This window comes from Idiotropiscis lumnitzeri, chromosome 13 (assembly GCF_059441095.1).
Source record: "Idiotropiscis lumnitzeri isolate Australia: NSW breed Sydney's pygmy pipehorse chromosome 13, RoL_Ilum_1.0, whole genome shotgun sequence".
NCBI classification, from domain to species: Eukaryota; Metazoa; Chordata; class Actinopteri; order Syngnathiformes; family Syngnathidae; genus Idiotropiscis; species Idiotropiscis lumnitzeri.
Genome location: NC_142403.1, coordinates 18,623,972 through 18,647,663, shown reverse-complemented (window position 1 = coordinate 18,647,663; position 23,692 = coordinate 18,623,972). Strand labels below are relative to the sequence as shown.

Genomic DNA, 23,692 nt, shown 5'->3' with positions numbered 1-23,692 from the left:
GCTGAGCCAGAAGGGAGGACACGTCTTCAAACCTCAAGTGGAATTTCAGAGCTCTCGCAAGTCACAAGAAACATCGTCAAAGTTCGACCATGACTCAAGTTTTCACCAGCGTTGCACCATCGCTCCAAAATTCAGTTCAACATGGCCGAGCTTTTCGCGGTGTTTCATGAGGGATGGATGCATTGTGCAGGTTTTTTTTTTATTTTTCATAACAAAAAAAAAACTCACACAGGTGTGTCTTTTGCATAATCCGCACAGAGACACGCAACGTCACGGCAACTTTCAAGTTTGAATAGAAAGCAGCCAGCAAAAAGTTGTTTTTTTTTTTTTTGCAGGATTTATCTTCAAAATCACGGAAAAGTGAAAGTGTAGACAAAAAATGGACAGGAGCTGCATTCATCCGAGCAGATTTCAAGGGTCGTCGAAGCGGGGGAACGGTTGGTTGCTTACAGAATTCAGTGAACAAACGTTTAATTGCCTCCAACTTTTTCCTAACGGCAAGTTGGACGAGGGAAGAAAAATAGACCGCAAACCCAGATGCATTTTTTGCTCTGGTTAATGTGCATTGTTCCATTTCACCCAACCCCCCCCAAAAAAAATAAAAATAAAAATAAATAAAAACTCAAATGGTGCCAGCGGGTACTCGTTAGCCCCAAGGACAAGGAAAGCTCAGGGATCTGTTTTAAAAAATAAGTCACCAGTGATGGGACACAGTGACTTACTAAGAGTTAAATCACGGAATAGTCATTTTCATGCCGTCAGAATCGTTTGGTGCAGCTTTTAATATGCATTATACTTCAGAAAAAAAAGTTTACTTCAGTAAAAACACAAAAGTGTCACATTATTCATGGGAGACTTTATTCAATTTGTTTGAATAATTTGCTGTGTGAGAGAAAAACAACAAGAAAATGGATGTGATAAACATCTGCGGACAAAGCAAACGTCGACAGCGCCTCTAAATTGCGGGGGACTTTTTCGACATCTACAAATTGGAAGGTGTGCAAAAGTTCCAAAGTGTGTTGTTGGCACCGTTGCGAAGTCGCAAAACTTGAAGGCAACGTTCATGTCGAAAGGTATAGCGACTGCAAACATTCAGGTTTGGTTTCGTTGACGGGCATTAAGAAAAAAAAATTTAAAGAAAAAAAAATAAAAAGGAAAGTAAAGGCTGCACTTTCCCACTTGAACCTAAGCTGAAAAAAAAAAAAGGTGGAATGATTTTTTCAGGCTTCGTTCAACACTTTTTGGGTTCAATGCCTTTCTCTTTCTGAAACTTGGCAATCTGGCTAAAGATGTGCAACAGGTTAGGCGGAAGGTCTTTTTTGGACCTTCCTTCGGGCAACGAGATCTCTTCCTCCTGCTCCGCTTGGACGTGAGCCGCATCGGATTGGCTCCAACTCGGTTTGTCGTTCCCGTGACCCAAGTCGCGCTCGTTCGGCGTCTGATCTTCATCGGCTCGGAAGGAATTGCGTCTGGAAAAATCTTTCCCCGGACACGACTTCCTGGAATACGCCGACTCGGACGACGAGCAGGAAACTTTGCGCTTCCTCTCATCCAAGCTGCTTCTTTCGGGCGCGCTGACCCTCCTTTTGGCCTCCTTCCCTCTTTCCTTGCTCCTCTGACGACTCTCCTTGCTCTTCGTTCCGCCATCTTTTCTCTCTGAGCTGGCGCTCCTCCGTTCTTTTCTGCTTTCTTTGCGTGACGTCCACTCACGGCCGTCATCGTCAGACGACGCAGACGAAGAATACAAACAAATCCGGGAGCCGTCGCCGTCTTTGAGCTTGCCGCTCGTCCGGGCCTCCTCGTCATCGACGGCGCCGAAAGCCTCCCAAGCGTTCTGGTTGAGGAAGGTGGCGGAGGTATCGGGAGGCGCCGGGTACCACTCCGACTCCTCGTCCTCCTTCTCCTTCCTCCTTCGCGCGCGCTTACCCTCGTCGCGCTTCCTCTTGCCGCCGCGATGGCGCTTGCTTTCTCGCGCCGACTTGCGCTTTTTCTTTTTCTTCTTTTTGGATCTCCGGCGAGAAGACGAGGAGGCGGAGGAGTTCCCGGAGGAGGAGGTCGACGATGACGAGGAAGAGGTCGACCTCTTTCGCTTGCGTTTCATCCTAGCCAAAAGAAAGACGCTGAGGACTTTCGACGGAGTCAAATACTTACGGCGCACGTTTCGTCCGTCGCAGTGTCGCCAGCATCCCCTTTTGAACAAAAACTCACCTCTTCTCCTCTTTTAAGATCTTACGCAATTTCTCAGCGCTGCTTTGACCGCTTTTGGCTTTCTCCTCCCCTTCCTTCGCCAGTGCTTCCTCCCGCAGGCGAATTGAATTCTTCACGGTTGCCAGGCGAGACAATTCAAGGCACGACAACGGTGATCCATACGGAAATGTAAAATCACCACGACCCATCGCGCAAAACAAACATCCCGCAGACGCAATTCCACCATTTAATAATCCAGTTATGTAGAAATAGTCAAATACAGCGCGACGCAAATGAAATGGAAATAGTTTGCACGGGCGACAGTTGTGCGTTTACCGTCGAAGAAAAGTGGCGACATCCAAGAAATCGGTGGAGGCAGATTGTCACAAGGTGCAGCCCGAGAGGTTTGAGCAGAGACAGAAAGGTGACCGTGTTACCATTTGCCGATCGTGGACGAGGGATGGAAAGGTTTGGAGAGGAGGAGGTGTGGTCATTTTCCAGAGTCAAGTCCCCCCCGGGTGACAAAGGCCGTGTCAGTCCGAAGGTCAAGTCCCGGGGTCGCAAACAGATGCACACACACACACACGCAAAAAAAAAAAAAATCTCATCAGTATTACAAAACGCACGGACACAAAAAAAAAAAAAATGACCAACTGACTTTTTGATCAAGCGAGCATGCGCGGCGCCCGTCCGAACGTCCTCGTGCGTTGAGGCCCACCCACCTGTATGGTCTCCGTGATTTTTTTCAAGGCCTCCTGAGCCTCCGAGTTTGCGTCATCCAGAGAAAGCGCTCGCCTGTACACTCCTTCTGCTGTGACCAGCTTCTCTTGTTCCTCAAGCCTACGCAGGAGAAACAATTCACGTGACTGTGTGCACGTCGTCCTTTTAGGAGTTGAACAATTAGAATTCCATTTGGATTTTTTTCCCCCCAAGGTGAGTTAGCAACAAGAGTCACAAGTCCAGATGAAAGTTAGCAATCATGTGACTGCTGAGATGCACTAATTAGACGCAGACAACATCTTAAGAAAGCAACGCTATGTAAAAAGTCCTCACTGATGCGGTCCAGACCGCACATATGGAGTAGCTTTTATCTGCGCTCACTCAACGACGAGGAGGAACTGGACCATGAAATAAGCGGCTGAGATGTGAGTGTGTTCGAGGTCCGCAAACTTGAGTTGATTATTTCATTTTGCAGCCCGAAATGCAAAACTTACTGTTTTCCCCTCTCAACCAGAGTTTGGCAGAGATACTTCTTGGCATTGCGGTGATCTGGACAAGTCTCCAGGGCCAGTTCAAAGTCGGATATCGCCTTCAGGATCACGCCTTTATTAGCATACCTGAGAATGCAACCCAAACAATAAACAAAAGTCAAAATCATTTGCGTTGCATCGACTTTGCAAATTCATGCAGAAAAAAAAAAAAACGAAAATCCTGTCCGAAAAATGTTTACGTCCACTAAATAAGAAATACCCAAACGGTGTACAGAGAATCCAAATACAGTGCATCAAGAGGACTTTTTAGTATTTCGCCCCTTTGGATAGCTTGAGTGATGGAACCAAAAAGTGCTCAATTAAAAAAAAGCAGTGCAATAATACACAAAATCAACAAACCATCGCAGGAATTAACATGCGACAAATGTCAATCAAAACGGAACATTATCTTTGTAAAGCCCGCTGTAGCTAACGTTGGGGCTAAAAAAATAAAATAAAATAAAATAAAAAAATAAAAAATAAAATAAAATAAATAAATAAAATAGAAAAATAAATCAATAAAATAATTTAAAAAAAAAACCAAAACGTGCATTTTTGAGCTACAAATTCTGAAGAACTCACAGAGCGCCCCGTGCGACTAAGGCTTCCACATTATTGGTGTCGATGTCCAAAGCTTTGTTGTACTCATTCATGGCTTCCACATGACGACCCTGCTTAAAGTGGCCCACGCCTGCCTTAACGCTGAAACACACACAAAAAAAAAAAAGAAAGTTTCATTTGTGGCTTGTAAGAAAGACAAAAACAAAAAAGACAAAACTTTTACCATTTCAAGGCCCAGGATGCAGACTGCTGCTTCCGGATGACGGATGCAAAATCTTCTTTCGCAAACAGTTTACTGTCGAGGAGTGAGACACGACAACATCATTGTTCTGACCATCACAGCGGTGATATTTTGGTGCCGCAAGCAAGCCCGCGTCTCGCAAAACGATCTCGTTCGTATGCACGGGCGACACGTTTAACCTTTGCAGGCCTCTCATCATGGACGGAGGATGGACGTCACTGACGCCAACGTTTGCCAGCAGGTAGTCCACCACGCAGGGGTTGTGGTAACCGTGGCAACCCAGCAGGATACGCTCGTACGTCTCGCAGGAGTCGTTGGCCGCACAAACGCTCCGACTGAGACAAGGGCGGCATGATGAACGAATTTTATTTGTCTAAGTTGCATTTATTTCCAATTGTTATTTGGTGTTCTTACTCGTACTGCACCGGGAGCTCCTCCTTGGTGATGACGCCAAGTTGGACGCAGTCTGGTCGGGTAGAAATGGAGGCTGGCAGAAGGGTGACGGTTATTTTTTCCTGGTAGCGGTCGATGTCTTTCACTCCAGCTACAAAACCCCCCCAAAATTGCTGTTGATGTCACAACAACTTGAGGAATTCAAAACAAGTGGATGACTCTTTGAAAACATTGCAAATGAAACATTAACGCACCGTCCAGCCTTCATTTCAAAAGTTGCCGTTAAAAATCAATAGAATGACGATATCATCACCTCTGATCAAGTCGCCAATCTGGTAGTAGGACAAAGGATCATCATGGCTGCCGGCGGAAGGAATTTCTTTAACGTGACAAAGAGCCTGGGATGAAAAAGGAATACATATTTGTCAGCGATTCAGACTTGACAGTGATGACACTCCTTTCACCCTAACGAGTCACGTGACATTGTAACGCTGCGAGGAACAGCACAAGCGGAAAAAGCCAACAAATTTCTGTCCAGAACACCGAGACGGCTAGCTTACTGACAACTCCAGGTCTTCGATGTCTCTGTTCAGCCCTCCCGCCATGCAAATCAGCGTGAGAAAGAAGCCATATTCTCGAACATTGTTGATCCTCCCCACCACGATGTCTCCTTGTTCTAAATCCCTGTAAAGCATGGCCCTCCTTTCCGCAAGAGGCACTTCCATGAAGACCTCCAGGGGTGGCATGACAGCAAAAGCCTCTGGAAAGAACAGCAAAAGAAAATTAGGATGCACTTGTCCAAATTCACACGGGCACAATTAATAATTCACACGAGTGTTTAGCTAAGTTTTTGTCTGAGCTAACGATGACATCCAACTGTCACTCAGGCTAAGCTCGGCTCATATTTAAAATAAATTAAATCTAATTACCTGGCTGGCAATTAATGAAATGCCAGTTGTAGACAACTAAAGCAAAAGGATGCTGAGGATATTAGCAGAGTCCAACAAATCAAAAAATATATATTTGAAACTGAATTTCAAAAAGAGGTCTAAATGTAGGAATGGATGGAAATAACCTCATCAATCACCACTAATAGCCAAATCATTTCACAATAACCCATTTGGACAAAGTGCAAAGAAAGCGTGGACAACCTTCAGCTTCCTCCTGCCCAAGTTGTTGTTCTTTCGGAGTTGCAGTCTTCCAAGATGGACTGAAAAGAATGTCAGCCTTCCGAGCAATGAACTGCTCCACAAGGGGGCTGCTCGGCTCTTCAGCATTTCTGTCAAGGTGCACAAATATACGAAATCAATGAAGAGTTGTTGCAGAGCTGAGGATGCCAACATGAGCTTTGTTTTCGCGTCGTTGGAAGGTTCGGAGATGGAAATGGATCGCTTACCCCTCATATGGAGCCTTGCACAGGTCAGCCACCACAGCCTGAAAATCGGGGTTCTCAGTCTGCTCACATTTTAATGTGTTGAACAAGGACTGGCCGTGATACGTCAGACACTGCCTCAACAAGTCTCGGTCCATTTTGCGCACAAGAATGGCCTACATTATTTTTGCTCGGAAAAATAAACAAACGTGGTAACAATCGGTGCCAAACGAACGGGAAAGTGGAAGAGCATTGAATGAAGCTAACGATCGAGCTGATTTGGAATGAGCAAAACATCAAAGTAGCACGACGACGAGCAGCGCAAAGTTGCAAGCAAACGAAACCGAGCGACAGGCTGTTTGCTATATCGGTAAAAAAGAAAAAAATAAACGTTTCTTACAGAACAATAGCTCACCCCGAATGAAAGGATTGTATATTGTTTTTAATTTTTTGCACCACACTGTTACCATGAGTGCTCGAACGTCAAGCCAGCCACAAGCAAACATGCGACTGAGCATGCGCACAATGTGTTACACTATAAATAGTCCTGTCAAACAATATATCACTAGGAACCTGAGTTCGCCGCGCCAAAGGGGTCTATGACAAATAAATAAATAAATTAAAAAAATAAAATAAAACAAAATAATATATAATAAAATAAACTAAATCGCTTGCAGTCATCATTCTTTTCCGGGTTTTCTCCCGCCACACCAGCACACGTCATACCCCACATAGCGGTCTCAGGCCATGCCTGTAACAATTATCAAGATACCCATTCCTTGTACTGAGGTCGTTTAAAAAGTAAACAACTACATTATTATCACGTGTTCATAAACAGACAACAAAGAAGCGAAAAATATATTACAAACACCACAAACCTGCGTGATGGTTTGCGAGGGCCGATTTGTGGGCTGGACTAAAATCAACCTCGGCTTTAGTTAGTAGAGTTGAGCAGTAGCAATAAATAAAATTCATGCCTGGAGAAGTTGATCAACTTCCGACTAAAAAGTTGAGAAGGAGCTGAGTGGAAGCATGCGGATGCTCAAAACCTGCTTGACAAGCTTAATGTGAATTTGTTCTTTGTTGAATAAGTAAGTCAATGTATTGTCTGCTTATTACAAGCCACCTGACACCAACACCAACTGGGAAATAGCCGACGAAAAAGGCTCATTGTCTTGTCATTCATCGTGTTAGAGAATTTTATCCATCGCAATAATCTCAAGATTTCTTTTTATGCCACACAAGAAACAAAATGATTTTCTAAGAAGAAAAAGCAGATAATGATTAAATTGGCCTTATAAAAAACATTTTTAATGAATGTATATTATACATTTACTTTTTGGATTAAATTGCTGCAGTAAACGAATATTGAGAAAAGAAAAAATACTCCAAATCATTGAGTTTGCAAATAACTAACATCATCGCAATAACTGCAGAAATTATGTTTTACGATTTTGTTTGGTTGTCTTTCAAAGAACTGTCACCTCCCTTTGTTACGTTCCTTGCTCAGTAACTGAGGGTGGAGCATTAACGGGGGAAACTCTACTCAACTCAATCAGAGATTAATACTTAACATTGATGCTGGCTGCACACACTCAACCGAGACGATGAAAAGAAAACTCCTTTTTTGGATCTATTTGCATGGATGTTTGTATGCATCTTTTCAAGGTAACTTGCTTTCGCTTCTTGATTTGACCTATTTCTGAATCTGAAGTCGTGAAAATGGATTTTCGGCTAACAATGGCGCTTGAAATGAGTTCCCAGAATGTGTGTGTTGTTTATAAGCAATGGACACGTTTCATTTTTAAACGTCTCAAAATGTTAAACTTGTTCTGGCATAACAGGGTGGGCGACCAGGAAGTTGAAAAATGCCAACGACCACTCCTATCGAATGTTATTTTCACCCCTTCATTGAGTGGTTTGTTAGTTAAGAGGAAGTTCACAACCAATTTTCATGAACTAGATTTTATTCAAACGGATGAGAAAGTCACTCACATTTTTGCTTGATGACATCATCAGTGGGACTTCATCATTAATCTGATCTCAAACAACTGCACTTAAAAATATCATTCTAGATTCCTACCAGTCAACCGCGACTCCCGTGGCAACAACGGAAGATGAGAACTCATTCACGCCTGCCAATCAAACAGACACAACCGGCACGAGCAGCGTGCTCGACATTACAGCTGACCACCAAAACGGAATGACAACCTTTGGAAAGGATTTGACGACCAAATCAACCACCGACACTGCTTTAAGTCCGACAACACCGAGATCAACATCAACACCGACAAGGATCACACCTGGAACAACACACACAAACACGACCATCACAACAATATCCAAAAGTACTGCAACCGCATTAACGTCCATGACTTCCGCACCCCCAAAATCAACGACTCCTTTGCCAAATACAACCGAAACAAACACATTCATGACTGCAGAAGCTGCAAACACAAGCATGAACGCATCGGCAACAACTCACGCATCTATGACGACGACCACAACAGCAAAATCAAACACAACCCAAAATCCAAATCCAAACATATCAACATTGAGTACGAGCGCCACAACACTGCAAAACATAAACATATCCACAACAAACACAAGCCAAAGCACCACGGAAGCAACAACGACAAACACAATCCAAAACAAATATACAACTTTAACACAAATAGCTGAACCGATGACAAGCACACTTATGATTATTGAAACACAAAAGCCATCAAACATGACAAGCGTCACACCCGCAACAACTCAGACCAACATGACAATCCCTCCAAACACAAGTCCTGCTACAGCACTACTATCGACTACACCCCAAAAGACAACAATATTTACAGCTACGACATTGCTAAGTACCACCGACTCTTCAACCACAGCAAATAGATCAACGACTCCAGACACAATCATGTCCACATCTGCAACAACGAACACATTCGTGACTCCCATCGCCACGACATCGCAAAACATAAACGCATCTGCAATGAACACAACCCAAAGCACCACAATCGCAACAACGACAAACACAACAACCATACCGCAAACACCTGAAACAACGGCTAGCAAACTTCTGATTACTGAAGCACAACACCCATTCAACACAACCATGTCCGCAATTAGCACAACGCAAATCACCACACTTGCAAGGAGAAGCACAACCATAACCACAAGTCCTGTGACAGCGCTAGCATCCATGACTACAGTCCCCCAAAACACAACAATCGCAAACATACCGAGAACAACTGCAGTGCCAAATATCACACAATATTCAACCACAACAAACAGAACTCCAGACACAACCATGTCAACATCTGCAACAACTAACACATCGATGACGACCATCGCTAATACACCACAAAACAAAATGAAATCTACATCGAGACCAATGACAAGCACAAGAGCAACAACGGACACGACACTGACGACCGCATCCCAAATCATAAATACAACCATAACACAATCTTTTGAAACAACAGCAAGCACACCTGTGACGTCAGACGCAACCATGCCCACCGCAACAACAAACAACTACAAGACGACCATCATCGCTACACCACAAAACGCAACAAGATCCACAAGCAGCACAACACCAAGCACAACAAAAGAAACAACAATCACAACAAAAACTACCAAACGCCAGCTCATGACTCCAACCGCATCACAACAAACACCCGAGTCAATGACAAGCAGACCAGGGATGACTTCAAGCCAACACTCATTTAGCGCAACACAAAGCACCACATTTGCAACGAGAAGCACAAACATGACCACAACAACTCAAAACATAACCACAAGTCCTGCAACAGCGCGAACATCCATGGCTACAGTCCCCCAAAACACAAAAACCACAAACAAATCGAGATCTACTCCAGTGCCAAATACCACAAAATCTTCAACCTTGACTCGCAGAACCCAGACAGCAGTCACTCCAGACACAACCGTATCCACATCGGCGACAACAAACACATCTCGGACAACCAACTCCAATACACCTGAAACAACGACAATTCCCGCGATGACTGAAACGCAAAACTCGGCAAGCGCGATGACGAGTACAACGCCAAGCACAACACCAGCAACGACACACACAAACGTGTTCATGTCCACGACTGCTACTGCGTCCAAAAGCACAACGACAACAACAACTGCAACAACTTCAGTGCCAACTACAATACCAAACATCACAGAATCTCTAAGCACAGAAAACAGAACCATGACTACAGTAACTTCGGACACAACCATGTCCTCACCTGCAACTACAGCCGCATCTACGACTCCCATCCACGCTACACCACAAAACGCAACAAGATCCACATCTAGCACAGCAACACAAAAAACTAAAACGACAACCGCAACCCAAAATTTAAATACAAGCACAAGCACAACCCAAATGCCTGAAATTATGGCAAGCACATCTTCGACGACACAATTCCAAGGGACAATGACCACCAAACAGCAGAACATAAATACGACTTTATCACGAACAGGTGAAATGACAAGCAAACCCGCGATTAGTGTCACGCCACACCAAATCAACACGACCATCACCAGCGCAACGCCAAACACGACCACCACATTGACAAACGCCACGACGACCAAAGGTAAGTGACTCCTAAAATCTTTTAATAGTACGTATATCTCCAAAGTATTTAAAGTGGATTCAGAATTTACGTTTACCTTAATCCCGACAGACTCCTTCTTTCGGACCCATTTAAACATCAAGTTAAAAGTGCTTGATGGGATTAGCGAAGACACCGTCGTTGAAATCGTTGAAGCGGTAAGTGAAATTATGCAATCTAAATAATCTCAGTACAACGGTGAAAACCATTTATTGCCATTTTCACTTTGTCCAATTCAGTTTTTCAGCGAGCAGCTTCTGAGTGGAGTGTCTTACGCCATCAACGTTACGAAAGTTGAAAGAACCGGCGATTAAAGCTTCGTTACGACTGCTACATGTTCACACACGTGACTCAGGAGTAGCGATGGGCCAAATGAAACTTCAAGATGCTTCATGAACCAGTTGTGTTTATCGAGTCCTTTTGATGGGAACTCTGGGCTCAACGCAGGGCTGCAAGCACACCATTTTGCCATTTCTGACTTCAGACTTTGAATGATTGCACATGTGCTTTCAAGTGTAGAGAAGGTCAAATTAAGTTCACTTGTAAATACTATCGTGCATTTTAGTTTAACCTGAAAAGCAAAAAAAACTAATAAAATGTATCCTTTTGTGAGTAGCGTATGCCGGTACGTCCACGCGTGTGGTGAATTATTGTATCAATTAGCAAATCACAGACTTTACTGGTCAACTCAAATGTTTCATTTAATACCACTCAAAAGCATTTAAGAACAATTCCAAACTCTAAAAAGTCAAACACACAACTTGAACTTAAAATTCCTTAACATGAATTGGGGTTTTTTTCTCCCCGATTGTAATCATCCATCATCCTTCGATACGCTTGTCCTGCAAACTTGATTTTGTGAGCGCTTTCGAATGCGCCAATCTCGACGCTCACAAAAGGCACCGGAAGGATTCGCTGCCTAAAAATATCAGCGTAGACGGCATTGAAATGGTCAGTTAAAGAGCGTCATTATCAGAAGTGACAAACGCTTGATGAGATTCTTGTTCAAAAATAGTTGGAACGAATTATGAGGGTTCAACGTCCATGCATCCGGGAGCAGGAACCTACAAATGAAACATTTATTTAAGCAAAGAGCAAGTCAAACATGGAAAATATTTTCAAAATCAATGCAGGAGCATGTTTTAGAAGCCAAATTTTCCATTTCGGAATAGTCAGGTGCCTTACAAAAATCCTGAAATTCAACATTTGAATTGTGTTAAAATAAAATTCATGACGCCGTTGTCCAAGAATGGGAAACTGCAGTAGAGGAAACATGTAGAGAATCCCCACCCGTAAAAAAAAATAAAAATAATTGTAATTTAAAATATTGAATAAAAAAGAAATTCTTTTCTACATTGAAAATCAAATGTAAAAAAAAAAATTAAATATATATAAATATATCCAAAAAAAAAATGAATGCGTAAAATTTTTTTTAAAAAAAAAACCCTCAAAATTTATCATTTAATTAAAAAAAATATTTTCTACATTTAAATTCAAATGTAAAAATAAATGCATGAAAAAATAGGAGGAAAAAAAAAAAACCCGAAAAATTCGGAACACTTTTCCTCTACTATGGTGGACCCCCACATGCACCCCCAAAATTCACCCTTTTTTTTTTTTTTTTTTACTAAAGATAAAAGTTGACCTGCAGGTGGTCATGATGGCTGAGGATATACAGAGCACCCGGTCCTGAGATCCTGAGGACCTGCGCTCCGGTCCAGCCTTCTGCAGGGGCCACTGGGACAAACAGAACCCGCTGGATGCACTGCAAAAAAAAAAAAGATTTCGCCACAAAAACAAAGACATAATTGCTCTTGTCTCGAAAACTAGCCACAAACTGAAGTCCAGTATAGGAACGTGACGGATTCTTGTGCCCCCCCCCCCCCCCATTTCATACATTACTGTGAAAGTAAGACGACATTCCACAAGTCTTACAGTTGATTTTTGTTCACACACTCAAACACACACACCTGTAAATATGAAAAGGAAAACGTTTGTCCAGCTCGTTTGGCAACCCGCCCACGGAAAAGCACCACCAAGCGACTTGCCATCTGTTTGGCGGACCACTCGCGATCAATTGTGATCCTGGCAGTCAAGCCCATTGCCAAAAGAGCCGCTTGCTCTTTGCCTTGTGGTGCAGCGTTTCTGGGGAGACACCAAATCAGACGGGCCATTGTCGATGCAGTTGTTTTTATTACGGATTTTGAGTCATTCAGTCGTGAGGAGAAAAAAATAAAAGGACTTCAAGTTGCACATTCCTCATGAACGGCTTTCATGTTGTCACCTGATACTTCGCTCATTGTAGCGTCCGCTCGGTAAACAGAGCACATCTTTGACCACCAGCCCGGTCTGCTGCGGGGTCACCGGCTTCCATTTCACTCGGCTTGCTTTGTTTAAAGAGTCCGTGTGAAATGTCTGCAAGAGACGTTTAACATGGATTTGATCATTTCTCACAATGCTCAGCAACAAAAACTTGATTGTGATGGCAAAAAAGGTACTTTTGGGATGTTTGTTCATGTGAATAAATTTCCTTTTTTTTTTTGCTTTGTCAAAAGGACAAACGTACTGTAAATTATGAACTGGTAAGTGAAGAAACATCAAACAATTTGCATTGATTGATTACATCATTTGCTCCTTTGAGTTTAAACGAGATTATCAGCAATCGGCATGTGCAATACACAAAACGTGTCAAAATGTTTATGCAGGATCAATAATTTAAAAAAGGCGAGTCATCACCGGGGTGATGAGCCCCACAAGTTGAGCCTCAGACTTTGCCAAGTGAGGAAGCACCTGAGACACAAAACAAACCAAGCGAGTCAGTTTGGGATGAACACTCGAACACAATGTGACCAGCGGCACCGTTGAATGACATCTTGGGTGAACAAATAGGCCTTTCAAAAAAAAGGAAATGGACATTTTCAATGACACAGTGCAGAAAGTTATTTAATTCAAATTATTTGTAATGAAATTTGACAGTGGTGCACAATCGCACTGCACCATAAAAAGGATTTTCTCATGTTTTGACTTTGTCATCAAGTTTTTTTGTTTTACAAAGAAAATGAGTTGAATGAGTACTTTGTATTTTTACCGAGGTACTTCTAGTGCGAGTACTTTTGCCAACATGCTCAATTAATAGCAGCGTTAACGACATCGTGTGCAGGTTGTCATCTCCCGCTGACGAGATCCTACCTCCATTTCGATCTCTATGTCCTCCATAAAGACGAGTGGAGGTGGACGGCTTTCACAGTGGTTATTTTCCCTGGCAGAGGTCACCGTGTTGGGATTGGCCTGAGCCTTCTGCAGTACGTCTTCTTGGACTTGGACCTCCGGAGCTGGCTCCTCTTCACAAATACAGACCAGAGGATGCTCCAAGTTCTTAAGCATAAAAAAAATAAAATAAAATAAATTATAATAAAATCAAAAAATATATAAAATTAAATTATATATATATATTTTTTTAAATTAATTTAAAATAAAAAAAAGGGGGGGGCAAAATAGATAAATAATGCAAGTGATTCATTCCAAGACCACATAATATTTGTTAGAAAATAAACACATTCTCAATTGAACGTAAAACTTAGCATGAATAAGATTTCACATTTTTTGCGGTCCTTGAGCCGTTTTTCTACTCCATAAAAATCAATTTCAACATGTTGACTTTCCCCAAACATTTGCTGCGATTTCTTGTTGAAGGTATCAAAAGTGAGCACCAACCTTGTAAAAGCAATCATCTTCGTCCGACTCCTGAGTTGGAAGCGCCTCGCGGAATTCTTCCGAAGAGAACAAGTCCATCTCGATGTTTTCCTCGACGGTCCTTCCGTTTGACTTCATAGTCGTTTGCAACAACTGCGGCTGATCAGCCTGAGACGCGCTCAGCTGAGCGTTGCTCTTTATCAAGACAATTTCAGTTTGAATTGGAAAAAAAAAAAAAACGTTCCTCCGCCGCCAACGCTGACTTTAAAACTTTTGTTCAGGATTTGGCCACTAATTCACTTGCTGTCATCTCTTGTATGTTGTTTTCATTTTAATCATCGCTTTCCAGTCAGCACATTACCTCAGCTGTGCTCTCCCAATCAGCTTTCCAACCCTGATTGGTTCGCATTTGCACTCGTGGACTGGGATTGATTGGCAGAGACAAGGGGGGGGGGGAGTGGTCGGTTACGATGCAAGTCTCAGATTGGACAACGTTGACCTTTCAGTCAACAATCCAAAACTCAATGCGAGTGTTGCGTCACGGCAGCTGTGAGCGGCGTAACTCGCTTTTCGAATGTTAATTATTCAGACCATCCCACCGGCACTCAAATGTTTGTCGCTTCCTGATCAAATCAATAAGACGACTATTCAAAGTAATTTAACATTTGCGTGACATCCATCAGGAATCACCCAAGGACCACATGAGAACCCCACGGGCATGTTTGAACACATTTATGGCGCATAAAAATGCTGGGGCGGGGAAAAAAAATGACATCATCAATGAATCAACTTGAATGTGTTTAGTTGAAGTTTTCCAAGCTATTTTCACACCTTTTGCGCGAGCCGCAACGTCGAGTGTTTATGTTAGGTTAATAAATGTCTCTGGCTGCAGGTCAACAAGTGAGGTAAAAAGTACGAAGCCGTTCCGTCATCGGGTATGAGCTCCAGGAACTGGGTGGGGCTTGTCTCCATGGAAACGACGACCAGCGTCTCTGTTGGGACGGCAGTACAGTAATTTAAAAAAAAAAAAAAAAATGAAATAAAGGTCATTTTATCCGGACTGACGGATCAAGTTTCTTTCTACCTTTGAGAGCAGCCAACAGAATGTTATTGTCTGATGCGGCTCTCGTCCGATTGCAAAGTTCTGGGAGCAGCTTCTTCCACCACAGGTCCTAAAGTTTGGACAGAAGGGGAAAGGAGACGTATAACACAAAGACCATTTATTTAGAAAACGAGAAATGCTATTCAATAGCCGAACAAACAAATTAGACATTTTTGGCATCGTGAGCTTCCTTACTGGCTCTCATTTTGTTTCATGCCACAATCACGAGATCCGTGGCCCAGCTCAACGACACAGCTTTGCAATCAGAAATAACATCCAAAGCAACATGACCGCCACAAAGTTTCATTTTCACACGAGTACTGACCATGTTTTGATCTTGCAAGTGGTGATTGGCGTAGGCGATAATAGCCTGCGGGCATCGGTCTAGAAGCTCTTCAATGCTGCAATCGTACCGCCCCCTTCTGGTGGCGCACAGAAGGTGCAGGCTGAAGCCCCATAACGTTTTGTCGGACAAACGTTCCAACAAGGGTGCGACTGAACCCGCAGCGAGGGAAGGTCCGCACAGGAGCGACTGCAGAAAACACAAAAGCGGATGAAGGTACAACGTCTATCACGTTTATGGGCTAAAATATTACCTGAATTTTGTGTAACGCCTCCTGGTGTTGAAAGCTGGTACTGTGAGGTGGACTGAGAATAAGAAGCCAGGGATACAAAGCACCAAAATGAGAGCAGGAATTGATCTGAAACAGAAACGACGCAGAGATTTTAGTAGGTCATGATTTGTTTTTATACTTTGAGGAAAAATACATAATTTAAATATTTTTACAATGCATTATTTCAAATTGATGATTATTTTTTCTTTCAAATTTCAATTTCCGCAAGTTTACCAGATCATCGGCGCTCTTCAGCGACCTGTGCGCTGGAGCTTCACGCAGATGTTTGTCCGCGCTCGTATGGATCAGTCGGTCGATGTAGACCGAAGACAATCGGAACAGAAGCTCTTGAATGACGGCGTCTTGTGATGACGCCATAAGCATCGCCTCCCAGAAATCCACCTGTAAACTGTTGACGCAGCCCAGCACCTGCAAACACGCACGCATCAGAATGGCCGCAATTGGTGAGACTGTTTCGGATTATTTTTTTTAATAAAATTAAATAAATAAATAAATAGTACTGCAAATATATTTAAAAAAAAATAAACAATAAACCAAGCAATAGCTCGGCGCTTAAAAATCTAATACGGGCTACAAATAACAAAAACATTTAAAATGACTTGATGAAACACGCACTTGAAACATGTGGTCCACTTGCTCAAGCTGAACTTTGTTGTTCTCATGCAAGGCGACCATGGACGCCACCAACAGGCCAGGTTGGGATTTGGTCATCTGCCGGCTTAACGCTGTGGGACAGACGTTGGCGTGCTGGCCGCCACCTCCGCCGTGCAGCAACAGCCTCGGCTCCTCAATGAAGCCGTACACCAGCACCATCTAAAAACACAACGTGAGTCGCGTATTTCATCAAGTCTTTATAAAGTACAAAAAAAAACGAACCTCAGCATGTCTCTCCATCAGCTGTGTGTACTGCGGCAGATCGTCCAAGCGCAGCGTCATGGTTGCCATGGTGATTGTCAGCGCAACGGACACGCCCGTGCTGTCCTCCAGATGCTGCAAGATTTGCAGCGTCCGGGTCAGATTGACATTGGTCATGATCGGACTGGCGCACACGTTGATGAGCTGGGAGGGTTCTGATTGGCTAAAGATGTCGATGACCTCATCCGCGGCTTCCTAGGAAGACAAAAGTGACACAAACTGAACTGGCTAGCCCAAAAAAACCTGGGTGGGGTGTTTTGTGTGTGAAGTATTTTTGACATTACCTGACTGAGATGCTGGTCAGTCTCTTCTAAAAGGTAATGTTTGAGATAAAACAAGAAGCCCGGGCCGTACGAGTGCGGGCTGCTTGGAAGGGGGCGGTTCCTGGCCATCACTTCCGTGACCGACAGGCCCGACATTCTGTAGTAAGGCAAAGCCTGATGACAGTGTCGCTGGCTTCCCCTTTTAATGACAAGAAAATAGGAGTGCACTTTAGTCGCTTTCTTTAATCGTCTTTTAGAGTCTTATTCGGATCATTTGCCAAGATTTCGGATTCCAAGTAAAAACGTGTCTTGTGTGAGTGAGGTCAGGACAGGTTTGCAACTAAGTCCTTTGCCGTCGCCACTCATACATGGAAAGTAAGCATTTTTCATTTAAAATTTTTCATTGTTGTTAAGTTCTGATTTCGTTTTCACTTTAGTTTTTTTAATCCAGTTATTTTTAATTCAATTACAAATTTTTTATTGATTTTATTTCTTAGAAAATGCTTCATTTTAGTTTAGTTTTTTTTATTAAACTTACTGTCAGTTTTTTATTTTTTTTAAGTATAAGCAGTATTGTGTAATAAAGTAAAGCAAGCTCCAATTCTCAAACAATGGACTTGGTAATCTGTAGCAACAGATTTATAGCAATACCAAAACAAATACTTTTAGAACCAACCCCGTAATTGACAAAAACAAAAATAATAGACATTTTCGCAATAATTTAATAATAATTTTGTTTTTTTGTTGTTGTTTTAGAGGTGTAAGCCATAGTTTCAGTTAGTTTTCAGTTTTTAAACGCATTTTCATTTTTAGTGTCTTTCATTCACAAAAATGTTTTTTTCAATTTTAGTTTTCGTTAACTATAACAACCTTGGTCAAATATGGACTGGTGTCTTTGTTCCTCCGCAGTTGTCAAATATATGCAAATGAGTGCCATGATCGCTCTAAGGAGGGACTTTAAATTTCTGCAGGTGTAACACCAAGTCGAACTGATACTTTTGTCCACATTGACTTCGACGAGATGATCTGGGAATGGCTTACCTGCTGAAACAGTCCCCCAGCTGAGCACAGTTCTCCCTGAACGCCTCGTTCAGTTTCGTTCCGTCGGCATGGCGATCGGCGGCGTCTCCGGTGCTGCGGCTCTGAGAAGACTGGAGCAAAGCCGCACGGAGGAGGAGGTGAGCTTCACTGAGGAGGTGCCAAAGACTCTGGGCCTGCCGGTTGTTCTGCGCATAACGCTGGCTGTATTCAACCTGACCGGATGAAAAGGTTCACGTTAGAACGTTTTGTTGCAAGACGTCTGAAGCATAAATGTTGCGTCTACGTTACCATCTCTTGATAGAGCGTGAGTGGAGGGACGGTTTCAATCACATAAAGGTTCCAACCACGTCCGACAGCGCTGGTCTCCTTGGGGGCGGACATGGTCCACTTCCTGCTTCTGAGGTCAAAGGTCACACGGGAATTTGAGGAATACTCAAAAAGAAGATGCTTGATGCAAGAGTTTTAGCTTTCATTTTTCATGTGCTGAACTGAAGGAAAAGTCTGAGTTTTGAATCTGGTTCATTTTTCGGTTAGGGTCAGTTACGACTATTAAAAAAAAATGCTTTTGTGCGGTTAGTGACGGCAGGCTGGAAAAGGTGCGTTGGTTTGCGATGTTGACACTAAACTGGTCCATCTCGGAAGGTTGGCGACTTGAAAGTTGATTTTGGACAGGAAAAAAAAAAATAAAAAAGGTTGGCCACGACTGTTTTATTTGTTTTGTGTGAAATTAGCAGGTAAGTTCAAGTCTAATGTGACGGTGTCAAGAATTTATTCAATTAGAGTTGAAACGATTAGTCTGTGGGCAGAGGCACACATACTCGGGGGTCGTTAGTTGGGTTAAGGTTGAATTAGTTTAGGAAATCAAAACGGCTGTCACTTTCAGACGAAGCTGCAAAGTCAAACTGGAATATGGTCTTTTTACATTATTTTGGTTTACGGCACATTTGAAAAAATTCAAATTAAATAATACTGACAGAATTGGACACAAGAAGAATTAGCATTGAAACTAATCAGATCGTGTCAGAAATGAGGAATTAATTCTCACAAAGTGAAAAAAATAGCATATATATTTTTAACATATAAAAGAAGTTTATCAACAAGAAAATCGAGATTTATTTAATGTATTTTTTTAACTATAGAGCGCCCCCTACTGGTGAAAGAAAAATCCACAGAAAAGCCGCACCGTTGTATTTGCGCATTGGTTCAAAATCTAGGAAAAAAGGAGCGCGGCTTATAATCTGGAAAATACGGTAATCAATCAAGCCTGACATTTTGGGACTTTTCATGAGCTGCAATTTAATGTTGCCGCAAAAACAAAAAAAAAAAAAAAATATCTGGCTCCAATTCTGTCAGTTCATTTCCCCTTCAAGTTGAGTTTATTTGGGGTTTATAAATGAGCACAAGCGGTTGGTGTTGCAGCTCATCCTGGCAGTGACAGCAAGTGGCCACTAGGGGGTGGAGGAATCTTACAGGAAGGGGCGTGACAGAAGGCTCTCCAGAGCCGGCGTGGTGGTGGGATCGATTCCCACCGCCAGGAAAATACCAGTCAGCCTCGTGTGTTCTTTCAACATGCTAAAATGTATAACACGCACACACACACACGTGCACAGTAAATGGTTTGATAAATTAAATGCACATGAAGCGATGAAACGTGACCATTTTGAACTCAATCTGAAAGCCGCGTGTGTACTGCACAACGATGCACGGAAATTTGCGTGTGGTGTTTCTCCTGAAAGCGACATACAGGCCTCGACGTTGAACGTTGCGTTCGGTCTCCTCTGCTGTCTCGGTGTCAGCGGAGGAGAACAGGACGACGCGGCGGCCGTGCACACACACTGAGCGAAGGCCGATGAAGAGCTGCATCCGCAGGGCGCACACCTCAAGGTTGCAGGGTGGACATGCCTACACACACACACACACACGAGTGTTCATTTAGTCCTTCTTAGTGTGTGTGTGCTTTTTTTTTAAACAAATAATTTGGTAGGCTACACCGAGACAACATTTTTTTTTGTTTAAATGGGTCTTTCAATGATTATAACTAGCTGAGATTAGGCACACACTCCATCTAACAAATACGCCCAAAACAGGACTGTTCTGTAATTGAATCATGACTCTGTATTCATTTTTCAATTGCCGTATTTTCCGGACGACAAGCTGCTACTTTTTCCCTAGATTTGAGCCAGGCAGCTAATACAACGGTGCAGCTTTTCTGCGACTTTTTCTTTCGCCAGTAGGGGGTGCTCTAGAGTTCAGATGATGTGCTAAATAAATCTCGTCTGTTCTGTTTTAATGAGCAAAGTTGTTGCCGTGTTTTAACAATCTGTTTATGTACCTTAATGTGCATTGACAGAACAAAATCCTTCTGTACGTGCAGTAAACAACTCATTTTTGAAAACTGCGGCTTATAGCCATTTTCACAATTATCTAAAAGAAAGAAAAACATCACTGACAGATTAAGAATTGGCACAGCTGGGATTTATTTGATTTTGTGCATTAAATTTGGGTTTGCACAATTTGTTTGGACGCCTAAACTTGTGACTGGGACTCTAATGACCAAAGCAGCTTTTTCACCGTTTTAGATTTTCATGCAACCATACAAGACTCATACCCTCATTGTGGTATCGATGTAGGGGTCCTCAAACCGGGCTGCGACGGCCGCACAATGCACTGTGAAGCACTGCAAGGCGCTCCTAACGCAAAACCAGACAGACATGCAAGTGTGATAGTTGTCATTTACTCCCATTGACGGCTAAAGACGTCAACGAATATTGACTGTAATTATGACTGAACTAATGTGTGAGCAAAAGTTAGTGGCAGACAAACGGAGAACTCCTGTACATGTAAATCATAAAGCAGAAGAATTTCACAGACTGACTTGGTGATGACATGTAAGAGGTGATCCGTCAACACCGCTTCCAAGACCTTTTCGGGATACTGGTAAATTGAGAGCAGCTCAACTCCGCCTTTCAGGCTGTACAGGTAGCCAGTGGTGGGGAGGGAGAAGAAGCAGAACACGCAAGTGGGTTCTTCAGGAACAGACTGGCAGCCTGCAAGGGACAAGAACGCACAAAAAGAGACAAAATACAAAGAACGGGTGAATATCGTCAGAGCTTTTCAAACTCATCTTCTCATTGGTCAGTTTTGATGCTCTTGATTCTGTTCAACTCACTCGTAAATATCGGTTGCAATTTGAGGGAGTGAAGCTGCGTCTCCTCCACGCTGCAGCCCTGAAAGTAGTCGGGAGTAAAACGCCTACAGGCAAAAAAAAAAAAAAAAAAATTAATCTTGTTTTAAAAAGACATCGTTCTTAGGAGCACACACCTGAACAGGACGTAGGAGAATGTGTTTTGTCCTCGGTCCTCCAGCCCCGTTTTCTCGATGCTGACGGGGACGTCGCAGTCTTGAGCTCGCTCACCCAGCAACTCCTGATGTCTCGGAAGGAGAAGGAAGTCAATCTGGTCGTCAGCTTGATCTGCGCACAAACACACACATTTCATTTTTTTTTATAACTTAGAATGTTTGATGCAACACGTTATTTCAATTCATCATTTTCAAAAGATCGCTTTTGGCAACATTCCGAGGAAATGTCCCATCACTGTTCTCACAAGGTCGCAGAATACTTGGATCCTTGCGGGCGACCTGATGAGCTCCAATTTAGAAGTCGACAGCACAATGCTGAGTTTTGCAGTTCATGTTGGACTAAACTCGCTTTGGATCTTAAAAGACAAGCCACAAAAATGTTTGTATTTACTCACCATCATTTGGAGCGTCGGGTGACTCCTCCAGCACCGGGTCTGCTGGCTCATAATTGGCATCCAGTTTCAGGACGAGCACCTCCAGCTCAGCTTGCACAGCCACATATCCTGCGCACAGCGCCACCTACAGGCGAGACGGATCACTGTGAGTTGAGTTCAGAAATGAGTCGGTTGCAATATAGCATTACATCACAGTGCAACCCCAAAAATAAAGAGCAAAGATCAGAGAAAACACCCACATTTTCTCCTCGTGACTGGTGGAAAAAAAAAAAATTGGAGGATCCGCATGCCCATGACACAACCATTTAAGAGGCCACAAAATTATCTTCAATAGGAAAACAACTTAAAATACTTTCCTGCATTTTTTTTTTATTTAATTATCTTAGATTTAGTCATTTTCAGTCATCAGTGTCTTCCCAAGATCACAACTTCAATATTCCTCTCAATAAAAAAAAAATCTAATTATTAATAAAAACCAGAAAGCAGAGGTGAAAGATACCTGTTTAGGTTTAGTTCTCGGAAGATGCAGGATGACAGAGCGTTCAAAGTCCAGAAAGGAAGCATTCTGGTTTGAGGTCTGATCTACGAGTACAAGTCAAACAGGAGACAGGTCAGAGTAAAAAACATGCACGAATGAGTTGCAGAAATTGACTTTGAAGTAGACGGCCCAACTAATCAGATGGATGCAAAACCATGCGACCCAAACAAACACATTTGAATGTTACCTGGACTCTGACTGGCGTTCTGCTGGCTGTTTGAAGGGTGTTGTGCATTCGGCTGCGTGTAAAAAAAAAAAAAAAATCACAAAATACTATTTCAAAGAAAAACACACTGGATGACAAAACAAGGTCAATGATTGAAGTTTTTTTTTCTTTTTTTACATAATTTAGACCACAACATTTTCAATGTGAAATGCTGGAGTCATTTTTTTTTTCAATGCATCCCTGATAGTAAAAACTAAAATTATTTTATTCACAGAAAATCAAATTGACCATAACGCAAATCAGCCTAACCCAAATCATTAGGAACGCGACATAACGGAACGTGTCGTGCACCCGTTTTGGATTTACCATGTTCTGCTGGTTCTGTCTTCTCAAAGTAAACAAAACCAGAGACTTGTCACAGGCAACCAGCAGGTCGCCCGTAACGGAGCAACACGCAACCGCGACAGGACGCTCCGATAAGGGGATCTCGATGATCTCCATCTGGACTCCGCCGCGCTGCGACGCCCCTCGAAGCAGGTGGCCCAACAAGCGCACTCCGACCCGAGCCTTCTCCTCGGCCTGCGCACGAAACGTGTGGCCAGTCAGCCCAATGTAGGTTGAAAAAAAAATAGCTTGGGTTGTCTTTCAGGGTGATTATTGAACGGCAAACCTGCTGACGCCAGTTGGTGTAAGCTCTCAGGTAGGTGGCGCTGTTCTTTTCCTCAATGGTGACCAGGTAGTCTCCTGAATGTGATTGGGACAAAAAAAAGAACATTCTTGACATGACTAAGCAGATGATGGAGGAAGAAAGAAGATCGCATACCGATGTTGCTGTGCAGGATGCGCCTGACAGTGCCCATGGTTGCAAAGCGACAAATGAGAGGGCAGCCCTCCTGCTCCAGATTGTAGGCCTCCACCTGAATTCAACGCAACACATTCAAAAATCATCGCAAGATTC

The 23,692-nt window shown here is 42.9% G+C and overlaps 4 protein-coding genes across 7 annotated transcripts in view; 1 reads left to right on the top strand and 3 right to left on the bottom strand.

Moving 5' to 3' along the window:
* Positions 1-836: 836 nt before the first annotated feature.
* On the bottom strand, positions 837-6,857 carry ttc14 (tetratricopeptide repeat domain 14). The gene is made up of 12 exons (XM_088313983.1): positions 6,029-6,857; positions 5,784-5,911; positions 5,193-5,392; positions 4,946-5,030; positions 4,654-4,783; positions 4,419-4,574; positions 4,222-4,293; positions 4,020-4,139; positions 3,402-3,524; positions 2,910-3,027; positions 2,209-2,318; positions 837-2,102 (listed from the first exon to the last, which is right to left on the bottom strand). The coding sequence occupies exons 1-12, from the start codon at positions 6,160-6,162 to the stop codon at positions 1,232-1,234; spliced, it is 2,247 nt and encodes a 748-aa protein (XP_088170109.1). The 5' UTR covers positions 6,163-6,857; the 3' UTR covers positions 837-1,231.
* Positions 6,858-7,532: 675 nt separating this feature from the next.
* LOC148324898 (uncharacterized) lies at positions 7,533-11,140 on the top strand. Its single transcript, XM_088313428.1, has 4 exons — positions 7,533-7,672; positions 8,080-10,608; positions 10,699-10,784; positions 10,866-11,140. The coding sequence occupies exons 1-4, from the start codon at positions 7,612-7,614 to the stop codon at positions 10,938-10,940; spliced, it is 2,751 nt and encodes a 916-aa protein (XP_088169554.1). The 5' UTR covers positions 7,533-7,611; the 3' UTR covers positions 10,941-11,140.
* A 169-nt stretch (positions 11,141-11,309) lies between these two features.
* Positions 11,310-14,716, bottom strand: LOC148324897 (uncharacterized). Of its 2 annotated transcripts, XM_088313438.1 has the most exons (7): positions 14,341-14,716; positions 13,816-14,001; positions 13,363-13,416; positions 12,911-13,041; positions 12,597-12,771; positions 12,272-12,391; positions 11,310-11,690 (listed from the first exon to the last, which is right to left on the bottom strand). In XM_088313438.1, exons 1-7 carry the CDS (start codon positions 14,455-14,457, stop codon positions 11,652-11,654), a joined length of 822 nt encoding a protein of 273 aa, XP_088169564.1. In that variant the 5' UTR covers positions 14,458-14,716; the 3' UTR covers positions 11,310-11,651. The 2 variants fall into 2 exon arrangements, with proteins under 2 accessions (XP_088169564.1, XP_088169566.1); XM_088313440.1 differs by lacking the exon at positions 13,363-13,416 and having other exon boundaries at positions 14,341-14,714.
* Positions 14,717-15,036: 320 nt separating this feature from the next.
* hps3 (HPS3 biogenesis of lysosomal organelles complex 2 subunit 1) overlaps positions 15,037-23,692 on the bottom strand; it is a 46,485-nt gene continuing 37,829 nt past the window's right edge. For 2 of the 3 annotated variants that reach the window (XM_088313426.1, XM_088313424.1), the window contains 22 exons: positions 23,558-23,651; positions 23,405-23,478; positions 23,101-23,313; positions 22,756-22,807; positions 22,530-22,612; positions 22,031-22,154; positions 21,597-21,747; positions 21,445-21,527; positions 21,151-21,322; positions 20,884-20,965; positions 20,020-20,177; positions 19,746-19,847; positions 18,564-18,672; positions 18,276-18,487; positions 17,256-17,433; positions 16,933-17,166; positions 16,672-16,869; positions 16,270-16,464; positions 16,018-16,122; positions 15,747-15,953; positions 15,404-15,491; positions 15,037-15,311 (listed from right to left, as the gene is read on the bottom strand). In XM_088313426.1, coding sequence (XP_088169552.1) covers positions 15,184-15,311; positions 15,404-15,491; positions 15,747-15,953; positions 16,018-16,122; positions 16,270-16,464; positions 16,672-16,869; positions 16,933-17,166; positions 17,256-17,433; positions 18,276-18,487; positions 18,564-18,672; positions 19,746-19,847; positions 20,020-20,177; positions 20,884-20,965; positions 21,151-21,322; positions 21,445-21,527; positions 21,597-21,747; positions 22,031-22,154; positions 22,530-22,612; positions 22,756-22,807; positions 23,101-23,313; positions 23,405-23,478; positions 23,558-23,651 — 3,042 coding nt within the window. In that variant the 3' untranslated portion in view covers positions 15,037-15,183. The remainder of the gene's footprint in view (positions 15,312-15,403; positions 15,492-15,746; positions 15,954-16,017; positions 16,123-16,269; positions 16,465-16,671; positions 16,870-16,932; positions 17,167-17,255; positions 17,434-18,275; positions 18,488-18,563; positions 18,673-19,745; positions 19,848-20,019; positions 20,178-20,883; positions 20,966-21,150; positions 21,323-21,444; positions 21,528-21,596; positions 21,748-22,030; positions 22,155-22,529; positions 22,613-22,755; positions 22,808-23,100; positions 23,314-23,404; positions 23,479-23,557; positions 23,652-23,692) is intronic. The other variant, XM_088313427.1, reaches the window with a different exon arrangement.